Source organism: Natator depressus, chromosome 7 (genome assembly GCF_965152275.1).
Source record: "Natator depressus isolate rNatDep1 chromosome 7, rNatDep2.hap1, whole genome shotgun sequence".
Classification (NCBI taxonomy): Eukaryota; Metazoa; Chordata; order Testudines; family Cheloniidae; genus Natator; species Natator depressus.
In genome coordinates, this window is record NC_134240.1 from 94,726,076 (window position 1) to 94,743,255 (window position 17,180).

General features: G+C 42.4%; 1 protein-coding gene across 1 annotated transcript in view; it reads right to left on the reverse strand.

The window, feature by feature from the left end:
- KNDC1 (kinase non-catalytic C-lobe domain containing 1) overlaps positions 1-14,012 on the reverse strand; it is a 120,052-nt gene extending 106,040 nt beyond the window's left edge. Inside the window, exons 1-3 of the mRNA XM_074959106.1 lie at positions 13,786-14,012; positions 9,619-9,817; positions 3,452-3,510 (exon numbers count right to left, since the gene is read on the reverse strand). Of these exons, the coding sequence (XP_074815207.1) occupies positions 3,452-3,510; positions 9,619-9,817; positions 13,786-13,881 (354 nt within the window). The 5' untranslated portion in view covers positions 13,882-14,012. The remainder of the gene's footprint in view (positions 1-3,451; positions 3,511-9,618; positions 9,818-13,785) is intronic.
- Positions 14,013-17,180: the final 3,168 nt, after the last annotated feature.

Here is a 17,180-nt window from a genome sequence, read left to right on the forward strand (position 1 = left end):
AGTAAGTGGGCAGTGAAAGCCAGGGTGTGACTTGCATGCTTGTATTCTGGATGTAGGTGTCAAGGCTGTGAGCCACAGCATCATAGCATTTAAGGCACTCAGAGTTGCAGGGAAGGTGGTGATGCAACCCCTTACTGGTCTGGGTTAAACCCCAAAGTGCCACAATGTGGAATTTCAAATTTAGACACACACCTACAGTCAGGCTGACACAAAACCTAGAGCCCCAAGCAAGGTCTAGGGAGAGCAGCCTGGTAGAAGTTACAGCATCATCAGCATATTGCCTAAGACCACACTGGCAGACCCATCACACAGACCCTGAACTCCCCCGCTACACACTTCCCTACCCCTGCCATTACACTGTGCCCTCATACCCTATTGGGGATTTTATTCTCAAGACTTCACTATAGTTAAAAGAAGTGTGGTAGGGTAAAAATATATATAAATAAAAATAAAAAAACTACTACACTTTGTTTCCATCTCTTAAAAAGGAAGAGATCACGGAGTTATCATCAATACTTGTGCTAAATGTTAAACTTGCTATAGGCAGAAAAAAAAATCAAGGAGTGCTGAATGCACATGCAGATTTGGATTAAACAGATCAGTTAGTTGGAACATAGGTGAAATGAACAGCTGTGCTATTAAAAAATTTTATAAATCACATTCACAGATGGCAGACATCTAAGTCTTGCATCTAAATGCAAGATCACATTCTAGAACCGTGGGGCTGTGCTTCAGCGACCCACTGTCCCAGACTGAAGGGTAGTTTTGTGATCTGGACAAACAGCCATTTGACACTCGGTTGAAACTAGCAACACTTTTAACCCAAGGCTAACTCCTACTGTACTGAGTTCGTGATGGAAACAAATCTATTGAAGAACTCTCAGTAACACAACTATTTCTGTTGTGCCTCTCTTATCGGTCAAAATTCACTGATCACCATGCTAGCAAACTGTGATACAAGGGGGGGGGGGGAGGGGGGAAAGAGAGGGAGCTGGGAAAATGTACAGTTGGTCAAACTTTTGATTTAGAGAAGAGATATATGTGTCTCAATATTAGTTCATATAGAATCTAAACGGTCTTTGTTACTGTGCTGAGTAAACCTTCATTTTTTTTAATATAAAAGCAGGCAAATATTGAAAGACAGCAAAAGACCAGATCAGGAATATAAACAATACTTGTAAGCAATAAGTGCCTTAAAATTAGTTTATTTCTCAGCCTCTTTTATAATAGTGTGCATTTGATACTTTGTTTTCTAGAAATGCCACTGTCCACTGGAACCAGAGCAGTGTCCTTGTAAAATAGGTTCGACATTTTGGGGGGAGGTCTTTAGGCCTGGGGTACCTGTTAAATATCCATAATTTATTTATTGATGTCAGATATAGCCAAAACAATTAAAAAGTCAATATTTGCATAACTTAAACACAGATCCCTCTCCTAATCCAAGTACACTGGGGAAAATGGGGTTCTCTCAAATACCATTGCACTGCAGTGATGACCCTTGTAAGAGAGCATCTATAGTATACAGCTGTATATACACGAGGTACATATACAGAGTGAAAGTGTTCAGTTTCACTAAAAGCAACATGATTCTGAATGTACACTACAGAGAACTGAGCATCAGTTTGTCCCTCTGCAGGCTCAGGATGATAAGAGCTCTGCTTAAGTTTCTAACTTTGTAACAAAGAAAGAGACGTCTTGTATATTTAACTGTTCTCCCTCTCCTTCCCTCCAGTGGGTTCAATATAACAGAAATATCTAAGCACTGCCACAACAGACATTATGGGATTTTTAGTAGACATGGATAAACTGGTCTGGAAAAAAAAAAAATGGCTTGTACCTCATCTAAAACAAACTAAGAATTGAGGACTTTTAGGACAAGTACTCCTCCTCCAATTCTCAAATCCCAAAGTTGCCTCCGACATTTGATTTTTAGAACTTAGAAACTCTCCCAATACCTCTAGCTGCGATGAGTCTCACATCTCAAGGGTTCAGAGACTTCCTAGAGTTGGCAGCAGGGAAGCAGCAATGCATTCTGGAGCACTGCTGGGTCAGAAAAGCTCAAAATCTTTGACTTCCAAACTACTGGCCAGCCACAGGCTTACACATGGCACACAAGACCAAGCTCACCAGAGGTAAAGGCCTTTGGACTCAGAGAGAAGACAGGCTTGCACAGGAAAAAAAAAAAAAAAGACCTCAACGAGCTGGAATGAGAATGCAAGACTTGAGTAAGACTTGATCAGATGTAGGAGGCCTATCTGGGCGTAAGGAGTAAAGAAAATATTTATCCCTCCTGACCTGAAGGAGCTGCAGGGACATCAATCTAAAAAGAGAAAACTACAAGTTTCAGTGCCTCTCAGGAAGAAATAGCCACCAACTATATCTTTCTCTCCCAAAACAAGTCAGAATATAAAGAACATCCAGTATGCAAAAACCTGGAAGTACAGACTGTCAAGCAATTTGAGCTCTGATTGCCTATGTAATTGTAATGATGGCCAAGTGTTCATGGTAGTGGGTAGAGATGAAGAGGAACTCATGTCTCTAAAGCTTCCAGAACTGTATTATACTATAGTCTATAATTTTTCTATTTCTTTTTCATCCTCATATTTGTAGAGCTTAATTGGCAGACACATTTAAAAAAAAACAACAAAAAAAAAACAAACAAACAAAAAACCCACATTTGCTGAGCAAGAGAGAATTATAGACCTAATTATACAAAAGATAGGCAAGCATCAAAATAAAGTTATTTGTATTAGATTATGTGGAAACAAAATAGATTTACTTGTATCTTGACTGACAACAAAACATGCTGCCCATTAAACCAATTTAGGTATTATCTAAAATACAAGCCAAAAAACATAGAAAGTAACAAAAACAAACATTCTTGTAATACTGCAATGGGATGGCTGATTTGGGAGACTAATGAATTAGTGTAAACAATTTAACACTAATTTAATTTAACAATGTAGAGCATTTGTGGATTGCAAGGCAACAGACATCCATTTGTTTCTTCATTAAGCCAAAGATAAAATTGTTGATTGCCCCACCATGAATTATTTTATTGAAGAAGATAGCAAACAAATGTTATATTTAGTCATAAAAATTCATGGCTAGTCTCTGAACAAACAAATGTAACCAATGAAGGATAAATAAAACAATTCAGACCAGCTGTGGTTTAAGGCAGACCAATATACTGTTCTTGCAAAAAAGGATTTTCATATTTTCAGTTAGTGAAAAATTGTTTAATATAGAATTGTTTAACATACCATTTTACTTCCCTAGAAATTTCCATTTAATACACATATACATAGTCTGCTTTCCCAAAATAGTATACCCATTCATGAGCATTAAATACAAAACATTAAAACCGTATGTTGAAGAAAAACTATAAGCATTCAGTATTGTAAAAATACCAAGAATACCAACAAGATCTATATCTTTATCTGCTACTTGCCTCAAACGTGTTACCAGTGATATCAAATTCTGGTGGGACAAAGGCACCTTCTGGATCATCTATAAAAAAGAACACCAGATTAAGAAATTGACAATGATATATGCATATAGCACGTCTTGACAGTTTGATGTCACAAAATGAAACATCTACATAATTGACAAGCCTGTTGGTTCTCACACCTCCAAGCTACAAACACAACTCTGTACAGAGCTGATGGTTCCAGTGCTGTAGGGGAATTATTAATTCTAACCAAAAGGACCCTTTAATGATTACATAGGGAAGTATGCCTTTCTGTACCTTATTTCTAACCATCCTGAAGCAGCAAACTATCACTCTCCCCACTAAGGAGCAAAAAGATTAAAATCAGAGAAAGAGATAACCACTATTTGAGACACCAAACTACCGACTTAATATTTTTAATCCCCTTCTTTCTGGGAACCTGAAAGTTCTCAGACCGCGGCTGCAGCTGGGATCGGGAACTGAGGCCAGGGCTGCAGCTGGGGCCAGGAACAGAGCCGGAGGACAAGGCTGGGGTTGTGAACTGGGAATGGGGCTGCACCTAGGGCTGTGGGCCGAAGTGGAGCAGGGAGCAGAGTCAGGAACTGAGGCCAAAAGCTGTGGTTGGAGGCAGTGATGGAGTGTGGTTGGCGGTGGGGTGGGGTGGGGCAGGGCAGGGCGGCGCTCCCTCCCCACTGCAATGGGGGCTGACCCGGGCCCCGCCGCATTCACCCAAAGATTCCTCCATGCCCCACTAGTGGGGGGCGCCTCACAGTTTGGAGACCACTGCCTTATAGTGAAAGGCTCAAAGAGCGCAATCTATTTAGCTTAATAAAAGGAGAAAGATAAGAGAGAACTTGACGACACTAAGTACCTGCATGGGAAACAAATATTTAATAATGCACCTTCAGTCTAGCAGAGAAAGGTATAAACACAAACCTATGGCTGGAAGCTGAAGTTAGACAAATTCAAACGGACAATAAGGTGCAAATTTTTGACAGCGAGGATACAACCATTAGAACAATTTGCCAAGGGTTGTAGTGGGGTTTCTCCAAAACACCAACAATTTTAAAATCAAGATTGGATATTTTTCTAAAAGATGTGCTCTAGGAATTATTTTGAGGAAGTTCCATGGCTCGAGTTATACAGGAGGTCAGACTACATGATCACAATGGTCCCTTCTGGCCTTGGAATTTCTGAATCAAAATTCCAAGCCAGTAACCAGAGGAGAGAGATTTCCCAAGGCCAGCTAATAAAAGCTTATAGGAGTTTGCCTTCTGTCCGTTACTTCTTAGAAGTTACAGAACAAGCACATGTAGATAAGTCTTCCCAGCCATCACCTGTAACTAACATCTTCTGAGATGAGGAAGAACCAAATCTCCATCTCAAAGTACGCAACCCAGTTGATTGCTGACCTCCTCACACCACAAATATGACTGATGCCCTTGTGGGCCTCTCCAGCCAGCACGCCGACATAGCTGCTCACTTCACTTTCCAAGCCAAATCCATACAGAAAGACCAGGAGCGAAGCTCTTCATTAGAGGAGTTGGGCCTGGACCACAGCTTGTAAGTAGATTATTGCAGCAATGATGCTGCATTAATGCCTATTTGGCAACTCAGTCATTGGGGGTATAACTATGGTGGTGTTGCCCCATTTGCCTGAGGGATTTGGCTCCAAAGGCTGGGTTATTTCCCTCAGAAGGGGAGAAATGTTAATTTTTAGACTTACAAAATGCTCTTAGAGTTGATCACATGTATAACAAATTTATCACCCAAGACTCAATGTCAAATGAAGGCTTCAAATCAGACAGATGTTAAAAGCTACAAATCCTCACCCCAAAGATCTTTCTCCAACCCATCCTTTCAGGCAAATGTCTGGGTGAACAGGAGTCCAATATGTCAAGCTGAAGTTCTATCAGAGCAGTGGGAGGCAGGGGAAAACAAATTCCAGAGCCTAAGAATTTTAAGAGCTCTTCCTGCCTCCAGTTGTTTAGATCTAGGTGATAACCTGGGCACCTCAGCTGCTCTAAGCTGCTGGGGAACACAGCATCCATCACCTTTAATTGCACCAGAAAATTAATATGCATCTAGTAGCTGTACCGTATTCATCAGTGAAGATCATGAAGGAAAGCTACCTTATCAAGGTCAGAAAATGTAGGGATAAAGTGAGAAAGGCTAAAAGTCAAGTAGAGTTGGACCTTGCAGAGGGAATTAAAACTAACAGTAAAAGGTTCTAGAGCCATATAAATAAGACGACGACAAAGAACGAAGAAGAAGTAGGACCACTAAACATTGAGGATGGCGTGGAGGTCAAGGATAATCTAGGCATGGCCCAATATCTAAACAAATACTTTGCCTCAGTCTTTAATAAGGCTAAAGAGGATCTTAGGGATAATGGTAGCATGACAAATGGGAACGAGGATATGGAGGCAGAGATCATCATATCTGAGGTAGAAGCGAAACTCAAACAGTTTAATGGGACTAAATCAGGGAGCCCAGATAATCTTCATCCAAGAATATTAAAGGAATTGGCACATGAGATTGCAAGCCCATTAGCAAGAATTTTTAATGAATCTGTAAACTCAGGGGTTGTACCATATGACTGGAGAATTTCTAACATAGTTCCTATTTTTAAGAAAGGGGGAAAAAGTGATCCAGGTAACTACAGGCCTGTTAGTTTGACATCTGTAGTATGCAAGGTCTTGCAAAAAATTTTGCAGGAGAAAGTAGTTAAGGACATTGAGGTCAATAGTAAATGGGACAAAATACAACATGGTTTTACAAAAGGTAGATTGTGCCAAACCAACCTGATCTCCTTCTTTGAGAAAGTAACAGATTTTTTAGACAAAGGAAACACAGTGGATCTAATTTACCTAGATTTCAGTAAGGCATTTGATACAGTGCCACATGGGGAATTATTAGTTAAATTGGAAAAGATGGGGATCAATATGAACATGAAAAGGTGGAAGGGGAGATTACAGCAGGTCATATTGAAAGGTGAACAGTCAGGCTGGAGGGAGGTTACCAGTGGAGTTCCTCAGGGATCCGTTTTGGGACCAATCTTTTTATTACTGACCTCGGCACAAAAAAGTGGGAGTGTGCTAATGAAGTTTGCGGATGATACAAAGCTGGGAGGTATTGCCAATTTAAAGAAGGAACGGGATATCATACAGGAGGATCTGGATGACCTTGTAAACTGGAGTAATAGTAAGAGGATGAAATTTAATAGTGAGAAGTGTAAGGTTATGCATTTAGGGATTAACAACAAGAATTTTAGTTATAAACTGGGGACGCATCAGTTAGAACAACAGAGGAGGAGAAGGACCTCGGAGTATTGGTTGATCATAGGATGACTATGAGCCGCCAATCTGATATGGCTGTGAAAAAAGCTAATGCAGTCTTCGGATGCGTCAGGAGAGGTATTTCCAGTAGAGATAAGGAGGTGTTAGTACCGTTATACAAGGCACTGGTGAGACCTTACCTGGAATACTGTGTGCAGTTCTGGTCTCCCATGTTTAAGAAGGATGAATTCAAACTGGAACAGGTAAAGAGAAGGGCTACTAGGATGATCCGAGGAATGGAAAACTTGTCTTATGGAAGGAGACTCAAGGAGCTTTGCTTGCTTAGCCTAACTAAAAGAAGGTTGAGGGGAGATATGATTGCTCTCTATAAATACATCAGAGGGATAAATACTGGAGAGGGAGAGGAATTATTTAATCTCAGTACCAATGTGGACACAAGAACACATGGATATAAACTGGCCATCAGGAAGTTTAGACTTGAAATTAGATCAAGGTTTCTAACTATCAGAGGAGTGAAGTTTTGGAATAGCCTTCCAAGGGAAGCAGTGGGGGCAAAAGATCTATCTGGCTTTAAGATTAGACTCAATAAATTTATGGAGGAGATGGTATGATGGGATAACATGATTTTGGTAATTAATTGATCTTTAAATATTCATGGTAAATAGGCCTAATGGCCTGTGATGGGATGTTAGACGGGGTGGGATCTGGGTTACTACAGAAAATTCTTTCCTGGGTATCTGGCTGGTGACTCTTGCCCATATGCTCAGGGTTTAGCTGATCGCCATATTAGGGGTCGGGAAGGAATTTTCCTCCAGGGCAGATTGGAAGAAGCCCTGGAGGTTTTTCGCCTTCCTCTGTAGCATGGGGCATGGGTCACTTGCTGGAGGATTCTCTGCTCCTTGAAGTCTCTAAACCACGATTTGAGGACTTCAATAGCTCAGACATAAGTGAGGTTTTTCACAGGAGTCGGTGGGTGAGATTCTGTGGCCTGCGTTGTGCAGGAGGTCAGACTAGATGATCATAATGGTCCCTTCTGACCTTAGTATCTATGAATCTCCTTTCATAAGACAGGTTTTCCATTCCTTGGATCATCCTAGTAGCCCTTCTCTGTACCTGTTCCAGTTTGAATTCATCCTTCTTAAATGGGAAACCAGAACTGCACACAGTATTCCACGTGAGGTCTCACCAGTGCCTTGTATAACGGTACTAAAACCTTCTTATCTCTACTGGAAATACCTCTCCTGACGCATCCGAGGACCGCATTAGCTTTTTTCACAGCCATATCAGATTGGCGGCTCATAGTCATCCTATGATCAACCAATACTCCGAGGTCCTTCTCCTCCTCTGTTACTTCTAATTGATGCGTCCCCAGCTTATAACTGAAATTCTTGTTATTAATCCCTAAATGCATAACCGTACACTTCTCACTATTAAATTTCATCCTATTACTATTACTCCAGTTTACAAGGTCATCCAGATCCTCCTGTATGATATCCCGTTCCTTCTTTAAATTGGCAATACCTCCCAGCTTTGTATCATCCGCAAACTTCATTAGCACACTCCCACTTTTTGTGCCGAGGTCAGTAATAAAAAGATTAAATAACATTGGTCCCAAAACTGATCCTTGAGGAACTCCACTGGTAACCTCCCTCCAGCCTGACAATTCATCTTTCAGTAGGACCCGCTGTAGTCTCCCTGTTAACCAATTCCTTATCCACCTTTCAATTTTCATATTGATCCCCATCTTTTCCAATTTAACTAATAATTTCCCACGTGGCACGGTATCAAACGCCTTACTGAAATCTAGGTAAATTAGATCCACTGTGTTTCCTTTATCTAAAAAATCTGTTACTTTCTCAAAGAAGGAGATCAGGTTGGTTTGGCACGATCTACCTACTATTTCCCCATGTTCATTCCCCCACACACACACGCTGTTACTCACACCTTCTTGTCAAATGTTGAAAATGGGCCATCCTGATTATCACTACAAAAGGTGGGGGGAGGGGTTGGTTCCCCCCCGGCTGATAATAGCTCACCTTAACTGATCACTGTTATAGTGGGTATGGCAACACCCATTTTTCATGTTCTCTGTATTATATATCTATATATATTATATAGATATCTCTTCCTACTGTATTTTCCACTGCATGCATCCGATCAAGTGGGTTTTAGCCCATGAAAGCTTATGCTTGAATAAACCTGTTAGTCTCTAAGGTGCCACAAGTATTTCTTGCAACGTGAGAGACTAAGGCTCTTGAGATTTTTGCTGATTTCATCTTATCCAATAATAGACTTTCATTCACAATGAAATCATAAGTCCTTCTGTGAATGGCAGCATCCTCATGTTTCCAATGACACAAAGATCTTACATTCCGCCACATGCAGACACCACTCAATCCTCCATTCTGTGAAAGCTTTATCAGGTCACATCTATTCTACTGCTAGATCTACAGCCAAATACCCACCTTCTTTAGCCATACGTGTAATTTCATGGACATATTTTAAGTGGTGAGAGAAGCAGCACCCCGATTATGCTTTGCCCGTACTTTCAGACATGCAAACTCATGTCTGCACAAGTCCATAATTTACTATGTTTAAAATGTAAGTGCAATAAATTCATGTGGGGAAAAAAAAATCTGTGAAAACAAGTGGATCCAAGATCTTACTAAATTCAATCAGAAACCTTATTCAATATTAGCATAACTAGTAAATGTAGAGTACTTATATGGACCGCCATTCATCAAGAAATTCTGCTTTGCAGTCTAATTAATTCTACATAAAAGTTTGAAGTGTATAATGTTTTATTACATGCTCTCAGCATGACTTTGCATACTTTTTAACAAATTGGCTAGAAGCATAAATACTTACCACTGAGCTGTTCCATGAAGCACACATTGCCATTGGTGTTAAAAGCCAAAGTGTCAGGAGTAATGCAAAGTGTCTGGAAGATTGCTGAATGGGAGATGCTCTTCATAGAATGGCTACACTCCAGGCAAATTGCCCAGATATCTTGCTCGGTAAGACAGCTATCCCGCAGTGACAGAATATCAGCAAGGGACACATTCTCCTGCCAAGACATGAATTCAGAAATTACTCTGCATTTGATGACATTACGTGTAGCCAATTGTGTCAAATGTCATCTACAATACACAACCTGATGTGATTCTAGCAAGTTCTCAGACTTCCTAGGACAAAGAATTTAACCTCCCACTCCTACCCCCCCCAAGTATTTAATATAAAGCATATTCAGCACAAAAAGTGTCTTAGGGGAAACAGTCAACCTTGTGCGAAGATCTCATATTAACTTCAGAAAACAGGTATTTTTGCAATATATTTAAATTGAGACACTCCTGCACCACACTAAAATGAAAGGATAGTCTTGAGGTAAAGGCACAGGGTCATAGAAGATTTGGATTAATTTTCCGACTCTGCCACAAGTTTCCTGTGTGACCTTGGGGGAGTCACTTCAAGCTCTTTTTCCCTCAGTTTCCCCCACCTGTCTCCTGAAGGGGCCATTGCAAGGTTTAATTAGTGTTTGTAACTCTTTTGTGAGCCTCAGGTAGTGCAACACATGTTTTGGGTTGGATTTTTTTTGTGGGAGGGGCGTAAGTCAAAATTTTAGATAAATAGCTTCCAGGTGCCTGATGGTTGCCCCAGGTTTTTGTTTATCCAGTGCTACCTAATGGTCAAGGTAACATATAAGGCGGTCTTCACAGCTGTGCTATTTATTAGGCTGTGTGTGGGAATTCCAAGAAACGTGGCAAAAGCTCTGTTGGAGACATTTAGAAGTTTGTATTGCTTTGTTCAGTCTAGTTTAGAGTAGAGAATAACTCTACATTGGCAGGACGATGCACTGGAAGATCTGACAGGCTCTTTCAATTTTTAACTTCTATGACCGTATGCTTTAGGAAGCTGCTTGGATAAAAAGCTTATGGCTAGAAGTGCCATGCCTAATAGCTGTATTATCACACAACAATTACTATTGCCAAGCCCCCAGGATCGTCCTGGAATGTCCAGGAATTAAAGATTTTTTTTTTTATTAAAGATTGTGTCATGTGATGAAACCTCCAGGAATATGTCCAATCAAAACCGACAATCCTACACAACATAAGGACCCCAAGATAAGGGCAGTAACCACAAGAAACGTATTTGCCTTTCCCAAGCAACTTTAAAAAAAATGAAACAATTTGGGCAAAATTTCAAGCTAGATACATACTCATTACAATTTAGTCAGGAAAAGACCATAGTAGCAATTTTCTCAAAGCTCTAATAAGTAGTTGACATTTCTCAGACCTCCAAAATTCCAGATATTTAGAACTGAGTTTAGCTATAAAAAGTTAGTGAAGGGTTTCGGGTTACAGAATATATATTTTACAAATATCTAACAATTGATTTTTGTTTGTTTTTCTTTTGGGATGGAGTAAAGGCAAATTTATTAACATAGTCATTAATATTTGTTACTTCCGTATCATTGCACTCAGCATCACTTAATGGGAAAAGTATTCCCAATGTTAGAAGCACCACCATTTTGGTCTTCTGATTCTCCTTTCTCTTCTCTTTCCCAGTCTGTCTCTTCCACTTCCTCCTTCAGCATCTCCCTCTCTGTAACACCTCCCAATTCCATATTATTGGGCTCCTCTTCCACCCCCATGCTCCCTTCTCTTAAAAGGATCAGAAATAAAATAATGCTAAATCTTGAGGAGATTTTCTAAACGTTTAAGGGATTTAGGAGCACATTGATTTTAGTGGGATTTGTGTTCCTAGATCTCTTAGGCATTTTTGAAAAATCTTTCCTTCAAGTTCAAGACTCATCAGGCTTTCAAGTTAACATCTCAATGAAATAAAAGGGTCAAGGAGAGCCCAGGCTCTTAGAGCCATTTCTTATAGTCATCTGTAGACTCATAGCCTGTGTTATCACACAGATCATATTTGGAAGATCTTTATCATGAGGTTAGAAACCTTTTGAGGGAGACAAATGAAAGCTTAGATTCTGCAGATTCTGCACATGCTTTGTGGTCCAGAGGCAACCTGGATGTTTGCCACCAGTAAACTATGCCATAAGACATACTTAAATGTGAAAGACAGCATTTTAAATATAAAGAGGCATCTGACAGAGTGAGCAGAGAAGAATTAATAGAATATTCCTAGACAAACCAGACAGCAAAAAAGACATTTCTCAAAACAAGAATATAGAGTATCTATTCAAATGGGGACTTTTAAGAGCTTGCCAGGAATGGCAGTCAAGCTCCATTTAATAAATGCCTCGCTCTTCTATAGAGCTTTAAGAGATTAAGAAGTTGTTTTCCCCTCCACCACCCACACTTTTAGGTCTTCAACTTTTAATCACTCTTCTTGAATATTCCTAAGAATGCAATAATTTTGTCAGTAAAGCACCCTTAATATCCTGAGAGCAGTCTGGGAGATCTTCCAAAGGGTAGTCATGGAAAACTTATTGAATCATGATTCATACACCTGCAGAAGACAATAATCTTGTTCAGTCTGAGGAATAAAAAGGTATCCCCCGATTAGTTTCCAATTTGCTAAAGGATTTGGATTCACACTCAACTCTCTTGAGAGCAAAAACGATTGTGCTAAATCTTCTCCACCATGTGACAGGCTCAAGGAAACAGAGGTCACCGGACAATGTCCAAAAATGGATTACCTGATCCTACTTGAGTTTGTGAAAAGAACTACAGCCAGTCCCTCCTCCAAATTATTTATTATTTGCATTGCTAAGAGCTTTCTCTATGGTTTAGGCTACTCCCTCTTCACAGTTACCACTTGATGGAATCTACCCTTGAAATTGACAGAGATGTAAGAAGAAAGAGAAAAGTGCTATTTAACAACTGAACCCAATGCGCGAAATGTATCCATCACTAAACTACTAGTTAAACTATTTCTGGTCCATGTTATCCAAATGCTAGCCAATCAGGCAAGCAACACTCTCCAAATCATTCCTTGAGTTATGAAGGAAGAGATCAATAATGCAAGAGTAGAACTACGTATGACACAACAACTCAGAACTAGAGTCAGTTCCATCTTTACATGTTTGTTTAGCACAACAGTATAAACAGACTTAGCAGCCTTTCTGACTGCCTGTTGAAGGCCGTTAACATGGCAACAGTGAAGCTTTCACAGAAGAAAAAATGGTTTGCTGCTTACTGAAGGGGATTCATGTGATTTTGTCTGATTAAGAGTCACTGTTATTAAATGCTACAATGAAGTCATAGTCCAGCATTTGTGACATTAGTCTGCAGACCTGACAATAATTAGGATACAACAGTTAAATCATATTGACAAATATGGGGTATCAAGAAGCTGGGTGTGAGGGAGTAAATCCATTAGGTACACAGGTTTCTGGGATTATTAGGAAGAGGGGAGCAAGATAATCTTATTGACATGAAACATGTCTCTTTGTATGGCCCCTAAATATATTTCTCTAGTTCCTATGTAATAAGACTTCCCAGACTTTTGATAACTGCTAATCATAAATCCTTGTCCAGAGATGTTTGCATGCTACAATTTTGCAGGAAAAAGATAGTTCAGAACATTTCCTTTATAACTTACTGCTTTGAAGAGTAAAAGCAATTTGCCCTCACAACTTTTAAAAGGTAGGAGAATCCGGCTCTTTCCCTACAACTGAGCTAAGATGATCGGGTCCCTGTGGAAGTTGGTTTATATCCCTTTGACTGGCCAGTCCGCGTTTACCACAGGGTTAGTTCCCCATTAAGTCCACACTTTCCGCTCTCGCCTAGTTCGCACAGCGCAGCGCCCCGCTGTAAACAACCGAAGGCAGGGAAGGGCAGGCCGGGAAGCGCAGGCCAGCAGCACCGCGACCGGAGAACTAGCAGCGGAGTTGCTGACACAAACAAGTTCATCCCGAGAAGCTACTCCAGCAAGTGCAGCGCTGGGGCCACAGTTTGCTGCTGGGAAGGGTCGGTCTCGCCCACAGGTGCGCGCAGTAGCCAGAGCTCTTCAGGGACGAGGGCGTGCTCTTGCCAAGGGGGGTGGGAGACTGCACTTTGGCACACTCACCTCATCCTCCAGCAGCGTCGGCAGCGGCTCGAAGTCATAGCAACCCACCTCCTCCTCCTCCGGAAACCCAGCCACTGCGGCTTCCACAGCCTCCATGCCGCCTGGGGAGGAAGTGGCAGGCGAAGTCTTCACCCCAGCAGCCTAGCTGCGGGCTCCAAGCCCAGCCCTCTGCGGCTCATTCCCAGCGCCTGCTCGTGCCCCGCGGGGCGGCCCCGGGCTGTAGCCCTGCCCTTGGCCCGCAGCGCGGCACACAGGCACCTCGAGCCCTCCGCCCCACCCACGCCGCTCGTTTCCCGCTCCCTCTCCCCGGAGTGCCGCGCCCTGCGATCCCTGCCCGGGGCACGCCGTGCCTCCGCCCCCCGCCGCTTCGCTAAGGCAGCGATCCCATAGTAACGGGCACGGCCGCCGCCGCGCCTTGCCTGAGCAACGCGGGCCGGACTGCAGCTCCCTCAGGCAGCAGCCGCCTCCTTCCCCAGCTCCTCCACTGCAGGGGGCCTCGGCCCGCTGGCTCCGGCCTGGGTTACTGCGCCCTTGCGCCCTCCCGGTGCAGCCAGGTGCCTGCCCTGAGAATCACCGCCCCCCCCCCTTTTAATCCCCCGTTCCCAGCCCCCTTCCGCTCCGAACTAACGCGGAGCAAACTTCAGGCAGCAACTTGCCGCCCCTGCTGGCCCCCGCCAGCCGCGCCGCTGCCGCAGTGCTCCCTCTGCGCCCGCCGGAGCTGGGGGTGGTTGTCAGCGCGCAGGCTGATTGATGCTCGCGGGGTGGTTTGTGTCTGGTCTGCCGGGCTCGGAGAGCGAAGCCTGCGGCATGCACTGGCAGACTGGCCCTGTGCCAGGGCTTTCCAAAACCGTCAGCCCAGATATTGATGTTGGAAACTGAATGTTATCAATCCTCAAACCTCACGCTCCAGTCCTGCAATGGGCTTCATGGAAGTGGACCCTGGAGCTCTAGTGACTTCAGTGGGGCTCCAGGCAAGTGCAGGGATCTGAATCTGGGAAAGGATTGCGGGATCAGGGCCTTAACAGTGATAACATTTTCTGTTTGCTTTCACTCCCCTTGGACATTAAATTAAACTTAGTTTAATTTTGTCCCATCCCCCCAAATGCACACACTCTGCTGCAATTTGATCTACCACCAGGGACCCCTCACCTTGAGAGAAAGTGGCTGGGACACTGGACTACAAGTTAGGACAGCTGGGTTCAAGTCCCTGTTTTGCTACAGACTTCCTGTGTGACTTAGCCTCTTTGTGCCTCAGTTCCCGGGCTGTAAAATAGGCATAAGAGAAGTGCCCAACCTCACAGGTGTTGTAAGGCTAAATACATTACAGATTGTGGTGTCCAGGTACTTATGACCCAGGGACCTCTTAATGCCAACTGGCAGATTGGGTGCTTAGAGTGATCCCTTGGGACAGATATGTGCATAATAATTCATTAAAGGGTAGCTTGTGAGATCTCTACCAAGAGTCAACATCCCACTTACCATGATAATTGTGAAATGTATGTTTGGATAATGTTTAAGGAATTATGTATCTGAACTGAAAATTGTGTTCTGAAAGTATGTGAGTTATGGCAGGTCAGCAGAATGTGATAAACATGCTCCTGGCAAGCAAGAGGGTAGAGATGCTTTTCTCCATCTGTGTGGTCATGGGTTTATTGTGAAGTGTCTTCTTCACAATGGAGGCCACTGTACAGACTGTGCCAAATACTAGTCAAGAGATTGTGAAATTGACAAGAAAGCACATAGGAAAAAACAAGCAGCCAGGGGCTCCTGTTTATGGTAAAGACAATAGATTTGGGGAGTATAAATAGGGGTGCAGGGAAATACCCTGAATTTTTTCCACTGAGGAGGCAAGCTGACAGCGTGGCTTGTCTCATGAATGGAAGATCACAGCCAAGACTGACTGTAATATGCTGGAAGGATTTGGGGTGAGCTTTGTCCTATAAGGCATGACAGTAACTAACAAGTCTAGGCTCCAGAATGCATGTTATGATTTTATAAATAACCATTTGTTTCCAATATTTTTACGTGCCATCACTTGAAACTCTGTTAAAAAAACTTTTACTTTTTTACCACTATACATTTATCTCTAAGTGCTGCATGTTATGAGGAGCAGTGATCTGAGGTGTAACTGATAAGCTGGGGTGTATTATCCCTTTGGGAGCAGTGAATCTGTGAATAGTGAGAGAGTGTTCAGTGGAACAGGGCAGGGGCTGGACACTTGAGGGGGACGCTCTGGGGGCCTTAGTGGTGGGAGTGTGCCTATTGCTAGCGTGCAGAGGGATGTCAGACCCAGGTAGGTTGAGAGGGGAGTGCTTATATTGCCTGTGGAGGTAGGGAGCTGACTCATGGCAGGCAGGACAAGGCTTCCTCACACTAAGGGCGGGCACTGCAAGGTGCCTCACAACCCAGGAAGCATCACAGTACTATAGTAATGGGGGCTACCTCAATAGCTTTGGGCATGTCTACACAAGCACTTGGGTTTACACCCCACTTTGCTGGGCAGTAAGTAAGTGCCCTAAGACAGCGGTAATGGGGAATCATAGAAATGTTAGTAAATCTTTCTACATAACATATACATTGACCTCATAGTGTCCATTTAAGCTTTAAAAGGTGGAAAGAAGGATGCTTTCTTAGGGGTTCTGTGTTTTCTCTCACTTCCCCTTCACATGATTATTGGAAGCTGGCTTTCTGCTGTGATATCACTCCTCTCCTCACCACACTACTACAGTTCTACACCCTCAGTACTACAGTAAGGACTGGGGAAATCTTCCTGACTTAAAGTTGCTGTGTGGAAGGGCAGGAAGCCTTTGTTTGCCTGTGCTGCCTCTTGATTCCCTTGCTTGGACTTGCACAGGTTGAAAAAACAGAGCCAAAGAAGAGAAGTGTTGGACAATCCAAACAAGCAGCTAGTGGAGTGCAGCAGCAAGATAAAAATCAGGAACCGTGAGAAAGTCAGGAGCACAGAAGATCGCATTCCAAAATAGGTTACTCCTGTTGTCATGCAACAAGTTTCTTATATGTGTGGAATCCTCCACTTACATTATTTTGATTGTCTAAAGTGATTGCTAAGCAAATAACCTAACCAATTGTAAGTTGTACCAGTTCTCATTTGGAGGAAGAATTCCTCACTTTGGATCAATATTAAGGCAGTTTTTACACTCCCGACACAAATCAGTTGTGATTTATTTGAATTTGACGATTTAAAAACTTACACAAATTTCCCTCATTCAATTTGGAACAGTTAGAAAATCACAGATAATTAGGATTATTTCAATGTTTAACTACCCTTACAGGTAAAGGTGGACAGTTTACATTTTGTAAAGTGCTGTTCTAATATTAACTAATGAATCCTCACACTTCCATGAAGTGTTGTTATCCTCATTTTACAGAAAAGG